At 35.1% G+C, this 16,193-nt stretch overlaps 1 protein-coding gene across 1 annotated transcript in view; it reads right to left on the bottom strand.

Moving 5' to 3' along the window:
• Positions 1-6: 6 nt before the first annotated feature.
• Positions 7-16,193, bottom strand: part of LOC126367457 (nitric oxide synthase-like) — a 37,519-nt gene continuing 21,332 nt past the window's right edge. The window contains exons 4-22 of the mRNA XM_050010968.1: positions 14,531-14,622; positions 10,651-10,792; positions 9,711-9,850; positions 8,557-8,731; positions 7,758-7,939; positions 7,096-7,210; positions 6,562-6,792; positions 5,951-6,055; positions 5,317-5,393; positions 5,008-5,111; positions 4,096-4,319; positions 3,712-3,945; positions 3,458-3,611; positions 3,062-3,231; positions 2,712-2,922; positions 2,312-2,399; positions 1,911-2,187; positions 1,634-1,825; positions 7-853 (exon numbers count right to left, since the gene is read on the bottom strand). Of these exons, the coding sequence (XP_049866925.1) occupies positions 737-853; positions 1,634-1,825; positions 1,911-2,187; positions 2,312-2,399; positions 2,712-2,922; positions 3,062-3,231; positions 3,458-3,611; positions 3,712-3,945; positions 4,096-4,319; positions 5,008-5,111; positions 5,317-5,393; positions 5,951-6,055; positions 6,562-6,792; positions 7,096-7,210; positions 7,758-7,939; positions 8,557-8,731; positions 9,711-9,850; positions 10,651-10,792; positions 14,531-14,622 (3,030 nt within the window). The 3' untranslated portion in view covers positions 7-736. The remainder of the gene's footprint in view (positions 854-1,633; positions 1,826-1,910; positions 2,188-2,311; positions 2,400-2,711; positions 2,923-3,061; positions 3,232-3,457; positions 3,612-3,711; positions 3,946-4,095; positions 4,320-5,007; positions 5,112-5,316; positions 5,394-5,950; positions 6,056-6,561; positions 6,793-7,095; positions 7,211-7,757; positions 7,940-8,556; positions 8,732-9,710; positions 9,851-10,650; positions 10,793-14,530; positions 14,623-16,193) is intronic.

Below are 16,193 nucleotides of genomic sequence, written 5' to 3'. Positions count from 1 at the left end.
AGTAAATGATCCCGTTGTGAAATTTATTTAAATCAAATCCAGACAATAAATAATGCACTCCTTCAACATTAACAAAAAATCATTCCAATTTAATGTTTTTACGAGTGAATGTGTGTATATGACGTATGTGTGTATAAGTCCAACATTCGTCTGCATCGTAATTCTGGGAATCTCTACTAAATCTAAAATCCAGATTTTCGAAACAAACAGTATTATAACGATTGTTGGACTCATTTATACCACTAATAGAATCCTTAAACAAAAACTTAAAAATAAAGACAGGTAATTCCAAAGGTTCATTTCAGATTTTTCAGTCCCAATACTGTGCAATACTGTTATTTATGCTGAGCGAGGTCCTTTTATTCCGGACTCCACCGCAGATGATCGGACCGTCAGTGCGTTGCATTTAGAATACTTAGTTTTATTATTATTGTTTTTATGATTTTGGTTTGTTTTTCTTTTTGTTTTGGTTTTTTTTTCTGTGTATTTATTGATTTCCGTGTGGTTTCTGTCCTGTGTTAAATGTAATGCACCTGTCTGTCTGTGTCTGTGGTGTCCGGAAGTAATAAATGTTTCTTTCTTTCTTTCTTTCTTATTTTTAAAAGCATGATTCACCACTTTTCAATTTTGGTAGATTACCTAGAACTTTTCTAGCAGGTAGCATTACCGCTATCAGGTACTTATCTGGCGGATAGAAAGTGTATAACTACGTGATAAAACAGACCCAAAATATAACTTAGTGTTCTGTTATCGACGACACTCGTTGACGAAAAGCTTTCTCCACCGACTCGTAGTGAACCTCTGAGGTGCGCAAAGTAATGCCAAATATGTCTTCGTGATAACGATTTGCATCCTGAAATGACAGATAGAAATTAATGTATTTACAAAATTTATAAACTTAACAGCGATAGAAAGAACGCCTTACTTATTGTGTGTCTATTTAATCAACAAGTCTGAGCCGGTATTACGGAAAACACTGAAAATGAAAATAGGCAGAAACAGTTTTGAACCTCAAAATTGTTTAGCCAGAAGAAAGTCCATAAAGCTTTGCGGGCTTTTTCGTTCGTTTATTTGAAACGCATCCGTTTTTGAATAGGAAATAAATTCTCTCAGCGTAGATACGAACAAAAACCTAAATACTCTGCAGTTGTTTAAACATTTCTGTATACATTAACATTTTAGCTACGGTTGTATGCATCGACTTTATTATCCTTCACAAAGTGTCTGAAAATCCTCCGTTTATGCACGAGTAAATAAAAAGTATTAAATATATGCTGTTATTTCACTGCTTTATTTAAAACAGATTAATATATTGAAATGAAATAAAAAATGAAAATGAGGAATATTGAAATAATAAGGAATATTATTTTTGCATATTTCAACTATTTATATTTCTGAGCAGCATTTGCTGGAGTGTCTAAGGCTAATTGGAATTAAAATATTATAGAGAGTAGGTTTAGTTCCCGCTTTCTTTTCAATATTTGGTATTTATTTTGAAGACCATACTATACATATTCAAGTTCACAGGCAATTTATACTCGAGTTTGATCCTGTGTTAACGAAACGGCAAAACTTCATTAAATTCTTGCTGCTAATGTTATTATGCAAGGCAAATAATTGTATAAAAACTTACCATTAATTCAAGAATGTAATCATCTACTTCCTCTGTCGTCATGTCAGCGTATTTTTTGAGAAGGTTCTTTAACCTCTGTTGCACGTCTTCTGCCATTTTGCAGTCTCCACATACGTAGAAGTGACCACCTTCTTGCAGTAATATACGTGCTATATTGGCGCCTTCCTTTTCTAATAAATCTTGCACATGTTGCTGCAAAAAAAAAACAAAAAAAATGATAATGATAGTAATTGAGGATTGATGGATAGAGAAAAAAGTAGCTAATGACATTACAAACCTTAGTTTCATTTGGTTCTCTAGAGAGCGCAAGTAAAGACTTGGTGAGAATTCCTTCTTGCATCATTTGTTGTTTCTCTTCTTTATACAAGTCCATTCCTTTAGTTCGGCAACCAAAGAACAGCCACATTGGTCCTGGCTGTTTCATGTTTGGTGTGAGACTCTTCTTCTGGACACTCCTTTGGTGCCAGAAGCCTCTGAAAGGTGCTATACCGGACCCTGGCCCCACGAGTAGAATTGGTGCTGTTATATCTTCGGGCATGTGAAAACTGTTTGCACTGCGAACGATAAATTTTAATATTTAACCTATTTTTTTTTTAAAGGCAAAGTCCTGAGCTAGCAGTTGGTGAAGCTATTTGTAGTTGGAAGTAGGAAGGCGTTATTTTTGAAAAAATATCTTACCTTTTCATGAATACCAGCAATTCCTGGCCTTTAGTCGAATCTTTAAGATAATTTGAACATACTCCATAGTGTTTGACACCTTTTCCTTCTGAAATAGGTACAAGCATTCGAATTATACGATAGTTAGTAACTTATAATCTAGGTCGAAAATAAATATTTAGTGGGATGATTGAAAGTACTATTGGTGGAAGAGGACTTAAGGATAAACTAAACATATAAATCATCAGGAGTCTGGTGACCTATTAGTACGTAACGTTGGCTTACAATCGCTGAAATTATTATCATTGATAAAGCACTACCAATCGGCTGGACATACTTAATAATTAAATAAATTAGTTGCCCTCAATAATGAACCAAATTGTGCTATAAATTGAACCCTAAAACTTATAATATAACTCACTTTGGGTCTTATAAACCACAACTGACACAGTTAGATGTATACTATTCCCGTGTGCAAGTGGCGTTGAAGAAACGGAATAGTATCTCGTCTGTAATGGGGGCAAAAGAGCGGCCAGCAACGCAGCCTTCGGTTTACACGATGGGAACATGGCCAGCACTTCTGCTAGATGTGGGTAATCAAAGTATCGCCAGTCGTCGTATTTATTGGGTTGCTGAAAAATAAGAAGGTATTAGATTCTTTCAAAAAATTGCACATCATTGCTTTTGTACTGCTTACTGTAAATAAACAGCACCACTTAAGTGAGTAATAGGAAAAAAATACCAGCAATACATGGTTTAAAAAATACTTACTGTGATTAGTTCATTAAGTTTATCTTTTTCTTTTTGGTCAATGCAAATTTGGAGGAGGTATTTCAAAATTTTGGTTGATGGTGGCGTTGTGATGTCTAGAAATCGAGTAAACATATCACGGGGTGTCACAGCTTGTATTTTATCGTGGTTCTCCCAGACTTTGACAACACCTATAAGAAAGAAATTGACATTAGCTGCTAACTATTATATGAAGACTTAAAATATTAATGTTTTCTTATTTTAATTTGTGCTCGAATCAGGAGTCTATCCTGTTAAACTTACTCGTAACTTCTCAAAAGTTTATCAAAGGTCATTTACTTTCATTCTTATAGAATTTCGAAAGGCTTCTCTGGCTAAAAATTGTTATGTTATTATTTACATTTCAAAACGACTTACTAGTAGGCGTAAGATGTTCTTTCTGAAGTTGTAGTTGCACGAGTTTGTCGCTATCATCCACATCCTTACACTGTGCTAATACTGCATCTACTATATCTTTTCTATTACAAGGTATTACTCCAACGTGATCACCAGGATCATATTTTATTTTAGCCTGTGAAATTTATCAATATAATATAACTTACACGTATTTAAAATGGATATATCATTCATTATTACATGTTTAGTCAAAATACCGCCAATGACGAACTTACTTCGGGTTTCATGTCAACAAATATTGTCATTTTATCTTCTGTGACGTCTCCTAGATATTTGTTTTCGTTCACAACACAAGTTACTAGTTGTTTCTTAGTGTGGAATTCTAAAGCTTGTTTCAACGGAACGGCTTTAGTTGCTTTACCGAATCTGACAGTTTCTTCAGTTAACGGCAATGCTGCTATAGCTTGCTTTCCATCATTTTCATCCAGACAGAATCTGTCACACGCATCCTAGGAAAAAAATAAACATAAAAAAATGTGAGACAAAGTATACATTTTCAGTTTTAAATCTCGCCTCAGCAAGTGCATCTAAGAAGTGGCATTATGCCTGTACATCCAAAGGGGTAGCCAGAGGTGTTGACATTTTAAAAATATACTTACTTTAAATATTTCCGAAGCCCAGTCACGGAAAGATTGTTCTTGGCCATACAATTCATCTCCCAAACCAACCTCATGAATTCTCTCGCCTCCTAGGTCGTTAAGGACCTTGTCTACTGTCTTTCCGAAATTGCAGAATTTCGGGTAAGCGCTGGAGCCTAGCGCAAATACCGCGAAACAAACATTATTAAGTGGTCCATCCGCTGTAGACTTTACCGTGCCGGTACCTGCAATTCAATCAACGTTATTAATTACATCGAAAAAAATATGTATACTGTCTTCTCTTAAGTTTGATACCATGCTGCAAAGTAGGTATAAGCCTTTGTCAACATGCTACGCTTTTATACGCAGTCCGTGGTAGAAAGAGGGACAAATAGTACCTAGTACCTACATAGTTCTCGATTAGCTATCTCTGCTTCTTGAAATTACGTGACAGGATCAAAAAATAAATGTTATCCAAGATCTATTTCCTCGACTCCGATTTCTCCGACTCGATCTATACTGTTTCCGATTTCACTATAAATGTCTGTGCACGGTTGGTCTCCGGCCAAGTAACTAATGCCATTTGCGGGAAATCTACAATAAATCACGTCGAAAAAAAGGTCATAACCTTTAGTTTAGGAATGTGTACCTTACGGTTAAAATTCAAGGATATATCATCGTGCGCGTTGTCGCGATTTACAAAATTCTTGACCATGGGGATTAAGACATTGCCGTTAATCGATATGATGACTGTACACAACTGGGCATATAGATTTGAAACGTGTTAGTTTGCTTATGCCGGGACTTGTCTCAGAACCTTGAAATTCCGATGAGTTGTTCTACACAGTGCTCATTCTTTTATTTAGAAAATGTCAAATATTTTTCGTAGCTTTCACATCCCTTATTGAATTATTAGATGAAACAATGACTTACTTTTGTTCGACTCCAGTCGTGTTAGCTGCCTCTTGTATTCGTTGCTAGGAGTCATCATACTGTTGGTCCTCATCAAAGACCTCGGTGTTGGCATTTTGTTATGTCTGTTAACATGTTATTAATTAATTGTATAAATATTCTACTTATCTAGACAAGTGAAACTAGTTTCCTTTGCAAGAATATTTAGAATAGTAGTAGTAGAATCATCATCAGAAATGCAGAAAATATTTCAATAAGTACATGATTGTCTTACTCATGTTATTAAATAAACAAGATTAAACACCCAATATAAAGTAGATCTTATCTTACCCAGGAGAGTCAGCAATGCCAGTTTGATCGCTTCCTTTTTCTTTGTACAACATTTCGAAGAGGTAGTCGGCGAAAGGCTAAATAGATAAAAGAAATAATTATTTTCCCTGCTACTGTTGTAGGTATATCACAAGAGATGTTTAGATGGACAGCTTCTGTATTTGACAGTTCTGTAACTGGATATAATAAGAGAAAGTTGTCAATTTATTTCCCTCATATCATCACTAATTTAAGAGCCACGCTTTTGTCTTATATTGTCTTGTAAATGTTGTCTTGTCTTGGAGATGGGAGCTATTTGCTGGAGGGAAGAGGCAAATCACAGGGACTGAAGGCAGCAGTAACTGTCAGTACTATTCAGATAGAGGAGGACAGGAGTCCTAGTACGGCTTTGAAATTGACTGCTCTGGGCGCCATCCCACTCGCGTCAGACAGACCACTGCCCTACTTTTTCCCTAAAAAGTAGCACGGGGAGGAATGCTTCCTTATATACCTATTATAAAACCAGTGTGACGTCTTCGAACTATCTAAATTACCTATTATGCCCCTAGTATGTGCCAGCAGCGTGGGCAATGTGTACACGGCCCCTTTGGCGTTGGCCAAGCCGATTAAGAATAATATTTATTTCTTTACTTACCACGCCGTTAGTTGGCGGCTCTCCATTACCAAATGTAGAAGTGACGACAATCAGAAGGGTTTCATGTTCGATAGAGACTAGATCGTACTCTGACATACATTGCACCTGAAAACAGATTTCAACTTTAAGTATCTCAATTCTAAGTTGCAATTATAACTTCTACTCCTAGTTTCATTTGCTATGACAGGTACAGGACTTAGTTAAATGTCTAGTCATGAAACTAGCGGAGAGTTCATGTATAAAGAACTTTCCTGATGAAACTAATGGAAAATAAGGTTAAAATGTTAAATGTAGATTTACAAATTGTATTTTACTGATTCTTTTTTACTACTTTTATTAAAATACTGTTGGAATGGGTCCGCCATTTTCCTGGTCGATACATAGGTACTTAATCTTATTTTAGTAGCCATCTTTCACTTACAATACGTGCAAGATTTTTAGAACGGTCAAACTAAGAGAAAAAATACTATCGGCACCATTATCCTTTCTCAAATGATTTATTATAAGAAAATGTACAAAAGACATGCACACAAATCGAAACGTTCTAGACTCTAGTTAATCGCTGATTTCAAAGCTTCAGCTTAGTACCTACTTAACATGGTCAAACTTACCTGAGTGTTGAATGCGTGTCCGAAAATTAACCCTAAGTCTCTAGCAAAACGTTCAGATTTGCCAGTTTCTGTGGCATACAAGATTGTCGCTTTAATGCGCTTAGAGAGGGCATTTTTGAACAGTTTGGATGTCAACTTCACGGTTAGAGCGACTTGCTTGAAGCTGAACTTTTTGGGTGGTCTTTTGTTGTCTTCATCCTTATCAAATTTGTAAAGATTCCATGCGGGTTCCTGGAACATCAAAGTGATTTTATTTTCATCATTTTCTTAACACTAACTTCTAGCCTGAGAAACCCAACTATTCAAGGTATCGGTACTATTTGACCATCGATATTATTGAGTTTGCTTTACTGATAGGCAACATTAGACGCTGTAAGTCATTGGATAGATGACCGTTTTGATAACCTTTTTAACTTAACCAAAGAATATGATAGCGATATTTCCAAAGTTATGTTGTTTTTGTCTCCGGACACGAACCTGTTATAAAGGATGAGCCTATGAAAGCAGATACATCCAGCTTAAATATATACTTACTTGATAGTCATAGGAAGGTCTGATATAGTACAACGCCATTTCCTGATGAAAAACGTCCGTGATTGACGCAGACATCGGAGGCACAACCCAGATCCAATCGGAAGGACAACCGCCCCTGTAATAGACTAATAGTTTATCTCTTTGATCTTTGACATGACGAACCTGTGTTTGATGACCTTTTGACGAACAGTTTACAACCCTCAGTTTCCAATATTGGAACAACCACAAAACAGAAAAGGTCGATTTCTGGGAACAACAATGGCTGAGTGAAAACTAGTTTCATACTCTATTAATATACCTGTAGCTTGATTATTTTGATAGGGGATTTTTGGAGCCCATAGCCAAGTTGCAAGCGATAAAAAAAAAACGGCAGGCTAATCGAATAAAATATATTATATGGAATTGACGAAAGGTCACATCAAGCCGACATGTTTCGTTACCTACATCTGTCCTGTTGTCAAATTAATCAAGCTATTTTAACGCGATAGGTATGATTTTGGAATGTTCCAACATGTTGATGATTGCTGCTCCATTGGATTGGTGGAGGTGTAAAGGCACACTTTTTTACACATAGATTTTTTAAAGGGAAATGAAAGTGAAATCACCTAACATCTTGTTGGTCAAATTACTTAAAAACAAAAAGAAGCCGTATTTATTTTTACCTAGTTCTATTTTCATTGTCCAAATGCTGCATGAACTGTTCGGACGCAGTGTGGTGGTCTACTAATGACACGTTCTGTTTAATGAAGCTGTGCACCACAGCCAGATTTATTTCAACCAGCGCCTTGTCTTTCCATAAAGACAGGTTGTTGCTGGTATCCAGACCCATTTTCTCCGCTACTGGCTATAAAAAAAATATATTTTAGATACTGCACTGTCTTAACCAAACAAAAGACAGCCTCACAAATAATTGGAACTGAATAACATCAGTTTCGTTTTGATGATCACGATATTGATGTTCATCGTGAAACGAGAGATAGAGATGTTCTTAAAAACGAAACTGATGTTATTCAGTTTCCGCTAAAACTCCCATAAAAGTCCCTAAAACAGCATCTTCTCAATTTGTATTTCTGTACGAAGTTAAATAATTGATGTTATACACAACTGATGTTGATTCTATATAAGTACTTACAATATAAAAAAAAATCATTCAACGTGTAACTTTGTTACTTACTTATTGAATATATTATAACTTGAATTGACCTGCAGCGAATTCGGATATTCATCCAATTTTGGATTATGATGAGCCGTATTGTAAAAGGTTATCTGACTCTCGCATCATTTTGGAAATTATATTTTGCCACATTTGAGTTGCAGTGTTAACTTTGAATGTAATAAATCATAATGGTGACAGGCCCTTTTTCGTCTGTTTGAACAGTTTTTTTGAAGAGGAATGTTTTGCAGCTACAGCTAGATTGAAGTCAGAAGATGGTTAAAAATAATTGAGTATGAAAAACCTACTTTGAGCATATTCCGTCGCCCGGAGTCGCAAAGGTTCCGGCAGCCGATCTCAGTGCTCATGTACCAGCCGTTGAAGGCCGCAGCGGTGAACTCCAGGCCTCCACAGTCCAACCGCATGTTGGCTACCGCCGGCAAGGTGTACCAGCGGAGCCCAAGGTCTTTGAACCACTCGTATCTAAGAAAATTTGGGTTACATAAGATAAGAAATCATAGAATTCCACTTACTAGATCAATGGTGACACATCATTTTCGCTTCTTTCACTATCAATTAAGTAAATTAGAGTAATAATTCCTAACGTGGCATTTTTTTAAAACAACCCGAGTTTGACCGCAATATGTTGTCTGTATCTAGACCTTCCTCTTCCAACACTACTATTTACTTACATAAATCTATCTCATAATCTTCTTTTATTCATTCTCTATACGTATCCGACGGTTCTAAGCACACTTTTCTCAATTCTTATCTTTAGTAGGTACATCTTTCACACTACAACACTCCCGTATAGTAGGTAATTATTGGTTTGATCAGTAAGGAGAAAGCGTAATCAAGCGAAAATTCCTTATCTCACATGAAGTCGCTATTCGTATCTCAAACCATAAAGTGCTACTTCATAAATCAAAGCATTCGTAAAATTATAAAGGCGATTTAATTGCTACCTTTATTACAGTCGTTAAAAATAAACTAAGTAGATAAAACATTAATTTGGGATAGATTACTATAGAAGATGGGGTTATAAGAGTTAGCAAAGAACATAATTAATCTAATTTTCATGTTCAATATTTTATATGATAGAGTGAACCTGACGTGAAACGAATTGAAACTATTACTTTTTTGGAATACGTATGTATATGTATGACATATTAATATACTATTATATACCCCCTCCGGTTGATTGAGGGGAGGCCTGTACCCAGCAGTGGGACGTATATAGGCTGTTTATGTATGTATGTATGTATGTATATACTATTATAGATATTAATATGTCTATAGCATAATGTTTAACCACTTGTTTTTTCGACAAATTATTTCCAAACCCTGGTTGTCTAGTCTTCGGGCCATTAAAATAGCTTATCCAGCATCAATTTAGCCATTTACAGTGAATTGTGCTTCTATTTCCTCCGATAAACTTAGTAGTTATAATTTGTCATCTCACTTTGGATGCTCGAAGTGCACCTCCTGGATAATATCACGAGGAATGTCGAAGACTTCCGGATCCTTGCCATCAGCGGACAGCACCAACGGCAATATGTCCCACTCCGTTCGAGGCGGATTCCAACCCAGTTTTAAACACACCTGAAAAAAGGTAAGTAATAAAAATCCGTACTAATTAGAACTACGTATTAACCCATCCTGACTTCGCACGTGTAGCGGAGCATATTTCAACCAATTTACAGAAAACAGTAGTTATTTATACACCAGAACCTCCCTCTTGAACCACTCCAGCCATTGTTGATACCCGTATGAAAATGGATTCAGTACTACTGAAGTAGTTTTTGTGTTCATCGCAAATAGACAGACAAACGCGGCGCTGACTTGTTTTTTTTTATCATTATCATCATAAATCTTTGGCAATATGCTTTAGTCTGTACGTTGGTAGATATTCTTTTGGGTTTCAAAATGGACCTGTTTTAATTATCATAAATATGCCAAAACGTCCTCATAAAAGTCAAAATAAACATCTATTATGTTGAAATCTGGTCATGTTAGAATTATCATTCTATTCAACGCCGGTAAACAGGTTCATGACGTATAATATGAACTATAACTACTCGCTGGTATTGGTGAACTAGAATTGGTTATAATCCTATAGAATGCAAGACAGGATTGCTAAGTTAATTCCGGCAAAATTATGCTCAAGAAGATAGCATGATGGTGACGAGATTCAGTGTTTCTTTGCGTCTCTGTCTCACATCATACATAGGTGATTAGAATGTGAGAAACGAATATAGAATTATAAGTATCAAAAATAAATAAATAAAAGAGACTGTGTCTGTCTACACGGGGATTTCCAATTTTATCGGTTCAAGGACATGCATCATTCAGGTTAGAAGCCCGTGTATGAATGAGTGTGTAATAGAAATTGTAATATTTACATCAGTAAACTCGACTCTCCCAGGGTCACCGAGGACAGTGCCATCAGGTTGCTTGTAACCAGCGTAGCCCACCAGCTGCGGGTTCCAGATCTTGTAGTCATGCTTGCCATCCGTCCGCTGCTTGAATATCGTTATCGCAGACCTGAAAATCACCAATGAAATCAAAATTGTATATAAATCTAATTGATTGACATGTTTGCTACTAGCCAAGATCAGAACGCCTAGCCACGTGGCAATTTCCAAATTCAGAAACATCGTTACATTCCGTAAGTAGTTATACTTTGAATCGTCTATTTTTATATAAACATATTTTTTTGTTTTGTCGAACGTCTCACTACGTCCACCTATAACTACTGCAGCCTGCTCAACCTGTATAGTCGTTCCTATTTCTACACTCGCTAATGAGAACTGAGACACCTCCTAGTTACGCATTTAATTCAGAATACATTAGCAATGGAGATCATCGGCTCTCCATACTTTGGCCGGCCCAAAATTGAAAGTGCCGGCCAGAGAAAAAAAATGTGTCGAACCTTTCGAGTAGATTGCTCTGAACATTTTTTACTATGACACCAAACGTGTATGACCATTAGTTTGGCTTTAATTGGATTTTAAAAATCTCGATTTTTCATACATTTTGTATAAAAAAATATTATGTCCGTTGGGAAAAAAAGGGATACAGGCGTATTACAAAGGACCGTTAGAACATTTATTAGTATGGTGCCAAACTTCTATGACCATTATTTTGACGTTTATTGGACTTTCCGTTTTGGTTAACATGTTAAAATGCCGGCCATCGAAAAAATACGTCGAATCTGTCTAATAGTTGCTTGTCAATATTTTTTAGTATGAGAACAAATTATCTATGACCATTATTTTGACTTTTATTGGAATTTACGTTTTAGTTCAAATGTGAAAAGTGCCCACCAGCAAAAATATCATGTAGAGAGTATTGAGTAGAAGCCTATTAACATTTTTTTCTATAGCGCCAAACGTGTACGATCATTAGTTTGGCTTTTAGTTTATTTTAAAAATCTTGATTTCTTATTTATTTTGTTTAAAAATAAAGTGCTTTGGGTAAAAATTGCGGTACGACGGATTACAAAGGACCTTTAGAACATTTAATAATCTGGCGCAAAACATTTTTGACCATTATTTTGACTTTTATTCGTCTCTCTTTCCGTTTTGGTTCAAATGGGAAAATGTCAGCTAGCGAAACAAAATGAGTCAAATCTTTTGGTAAACGACTTGAAACGTATTTTTTTACTATATTACCAAATGTCGACTTTGGCTTTTATTGGACTTTTTAAAAATGTTTACTTTTTTATACATTTTAACAATGACAACAAGTAGAGCTTTCCCAATACCTAGTTATTAGTCAGATAAATACTTTGTGTTTTTGTTTTGTGTGTTGTTAGGTGAACTTCTATATTAATACTATCTGATTATAAATATGACGTTGGCTGTAGTTTTTGCATTCGATTCAACGTTACGGCCTAAGTTTAGGTTGAATTATGGTATTGGTTCACCTTGACCGTAGATAGTCACCACACTCCAGAGATAAGCTTGCCATCTAGTGACGAAATTCGTATTTTGGCATGACGTCTGAAGTAGCTGCTAGGGAAGACAGGAGTCGGGCAGTTGTACTTTGCATGTATGCCGATCACAATGTCTTGGTGCTACTCGGCCGATAACATAGTACCTATATGGGTACTATGTTACCGGTCGAGTGAGGTGATATCACCCCACTGTATTTTCCTTGTATACACACTTTTCTTAAAAAAAGTAGCTTCTAAAGCGTGTATCATCATCAGGTGAGGTAGTGGTCAAACGCAAACCTATTTTTAATTTATAAAAATGTGTCAAAAAGACGACTATATTACGCCTTTAGAAAGATAGTTCCATTATCACCAGATAAAACTTTTTTTCGCCAAAGTGTAGGTATCTATGAAAACACTAGATTTTTGAAAAATCGAATTAAGTTCAAAATAGTGGTCATAAACGTTTAATGCTTTAGTAATCAATATTCTGACAATCCTTTAAATAACGCGCCCGTTATATTTTATTTTTTTACAAAATAAATAAAAAATCAAGTTTTTTTTAAATCCAACAAAAGCCAAACTAATGGTCATACACGTTTTTGTTATAGTGAATAATGTTTACAGGTATCTTCTCGATAGCTTTGATATGTGTTTTATGCTGACCGGCACTTTTCACACAGAAACTATAACGTAAAGTCCAACAAAAGTCAAAATAATGGTCATAGACGTTTGGTGCCCTAATAATAAATGGTCTAACGGATAAGTTATAACCGAATATACCAATATTGTTTCTTGGCCGGCACTTCACATTTTCACAAAAAAATTATAAAAATTCATGTTTTTTTAATTCGAATAAAACCGAATATATTGACCCTACAGTTTTGGTGCCATAGTAATAAATGCTCAGACGGATAAGTTCTAAGGATATATACCATTATTATTACTTGGCCGGCATTTTACATTTTGACCAAAAATGTATGAAAAATACAGTTTTTTTAATTAAAATAAAACCGAAGATATTGACCCTACAGCTTTGGTGCCATAGTAATAAATACTCAGATGGATAAGATCTAACGGAATATAGCAAAATTATTTTTTGGCCGGCACTTTGACTTCTGGGCCGAAATCCGATGATCTCCTTTATTTCTAGAACATTTGCCATTTGGACTAGTCGATATTTTTCAGAAGGCCTCCTTTTTACAACGTAGGCAAGCACTAAGACGGGAATTCAAGTTCTAAGGCATAAAAGAGAATTCGTCAAAATTATGATAGCAACCAGTTTTCTAATCATTGCAGAACTCTTATTGATTGTCAATAAGTATTTTTGTTTTAGCTCTAAACTGTTTAAAACTGAGGTTCAAAACATACAAATGACGTATAAGAATTAGGTATGTGTGGCTAGTAACGTCATTATCTCTTTTAACGTTCTCTCACCATACAGATCATAGCTGAAAAACGTTCTTTTTTACGTAATAAGGTGATTAATTGATCATTGTGTAAATACACAGATCTTTATGGTATCCGGCTTAATTTATTTATTACTTACAGTTATTTTGTTATTTAGTATAGATAAACTGTGATGAGGTAACGAAGATAATGTTTAAATGTTAAAAGAAAAAAGGAACGTATGGGTGCATTTTTATAATATTGGGCGTATAATAGTACTAAAATGAATATAAGAGTAAGTTGATCATATTATAGAACCATTGATATATAATAATTATGTTACTATTAGAACAGCCAAAACCGTAGATACGATGTTACACACATTCATTAACGTAATCATAATAAAACAAACTCAGTCAATAAATAAATAGGTGAAGAGGGTCATCTTATAGGAAAAGGTCATCACCGATCGATTGAGGATAAGCCGCGCTTGCGCACATTTAAATGTCACCTACTGTTCTATTGTATTTACAATTATAAAGTTCAAAATGCTTATTTACTTTTTAGATAGCATCACTAATTCATAACCGTAAAATACGGGATTTAGGAATATTTCACATGTGATCTGATTACAATCTCAACGGTATGACTTTTATATGAAATTGTGATACCTCCGACGTGGCTTGCAGCATGTTTCAACACTCACTGATAAACTGTCTGATATCCTTTCTTCTGGATAAGTGTCTGATAGCAGTACCGATACTTACCATCGACCTTAAACAGTCTTTATTTCAACATAACATTTTTTGCGTTGATTTTTTGAATTGCTATTGAAAACTTTCATTAACTTCTGTCAATTTGTCTCTTTGGTTACCCCAATAGGTTTAAGTTCTACGTATGGTTGCACATTTGTATGGCTACTATACGCTAACTAGAAATACTAGACTGTTTCTTACCTGATATTTCCTTTATTTGTTCCATATTTGATATGTGTACATAGAGCCTCGAACATTCCCCTGGCGGTTGTCACTTCCCGGCAGTCAAATACCTGTAAATATTGCATGTATTTATTATGTTTATTGAAAATGTAGAAGGAACAAGTAACAGGTATAATAGAGTTGTAGGAAGGGCAATCAGTATTCTAACACTCAATAAAAATACACAATAAGACAAAAAAAATACAATGGCAGAACAAATTAATAAGATGTGATTTTTTATTCAAGATATCAAAGTGTGACACAAGGTGAAACACGTTTACTATTAAATTCCTAAATCACTCTAATTTTAAAAGTAAAAATATACAAAAATGGAAAATCAAATGCTGAGGTGGATGAAAAAGAAAATAGCGTCACATCGGACGCTGTTTTTCAGAATTCACTTTAATTTCAACACATTTTAAAATCAAAATACCCGGTGGAATCGTTGCTCGTTAAAAGTGAATTCAAATGAATCATGTTTATTTTTAATCGACTGAAGACAATTTTGACCTAATTTACCGGAGGCCTGAAACGCAGATGTAAGTAATTCAGGCCTTAGAAACCGTATGTGGCGTAACGACATCCCGTTTGGTTCTCGTTATAAAGTTGTCGTCTTTAGCGGTTCCTGCTACCCTAATTAAAAGTTCACAATGTTTCTTTGCGGCAAAGAGATCGCTAACAAGTACCGTTTTAAAAAAATATAAACCACTAAGCTCTCTGCAGCTGGACTGAAACAATTTAACTGCGACTTCAGTTGAAAATGCTATTATTTCTATTTAAAACTCCGCCCGCTCAGACAGAAATAGGAAATTTTTGCTTTTTTAGTTTTGCAGTTGGGAAATAAGACGCCTAATTGCTCAGATTCTTTTAAAAAAGTAGATTCTGGAAATCATACTTATTTTTTCTTAAGTATTAACGTCACACATTTATTTTTTTTCTCAATGGTGGAGCGGTTTTTAAACTAGAGAATTCAAGCAGATAAACGTAATATTATTCAGGAGGTCTTGAATTAAATAAAACAAAATTCGTCACCTAACATACCCTAAAGCGAAATAATTGTCTTCATTCATTGTTATGAAGTACAAAATTTACCCCGGAATGAAAATCTTGGAAGCATTTTACTATAATCTCACTGCACCTAAGCGGTGTTTTGAATGTTGAAATAAATCGAGCATTAACAAAGGCTCTGCCCGCAAGGGACATGTCTGAAAATCTGCGGGAATTAAGAAAATCCTGAGTTAAGTGAATTTATTATGTTTTAGCTTTGTAATACTCTGGATTAATGTCATCTCTTTAGGAAAATAACCTTAAATGGTAATGTTAAGAGTTTTTTGTGACAATCTTGAGGTGAAAGCAGGCACAACGGCAAAAAACGTAAAATAAATAAGAACTTTGTGTTTTTGGTCTCGATATACATGTTTAGTCTATTATATACCAAAAACTACATTAAACACCATTAATATTATACTGTTCAATTGATAAGAACTTTAGAAAATATATAACATCTCACAGAGGAGACAACAAAAAAAACCTAATCCAATTAATTACCTGCCATCAAAATGTTTGATTAAACGCTACCTATTCCTAACTAACTGCAACCGGAACATCAGCCTTTGTCAAAATTCCACACACTAAATATTAA

This window comes from Pectinophora gossypiella, chromosome 6 (genome assembly GCF_024362695.1).
Source record: "Pectinophora gossypiella chromosome 6, ilPecGoss1.1, whole genome shotgun sequence".
Classification (NCBI taxonomy): domain Eukaryota; kingdom Metazoa; phylum Arthropoda; class Insecta; order Lepidoptera; family Gelechiidae; genus Pectinophora; species Pectinophora gossypiella.
The sequence above is the reverse complement of the archived record's forward strand: the minus strand, read 5'-3'. Positions and strand labels throughout refer to the sequence as shown.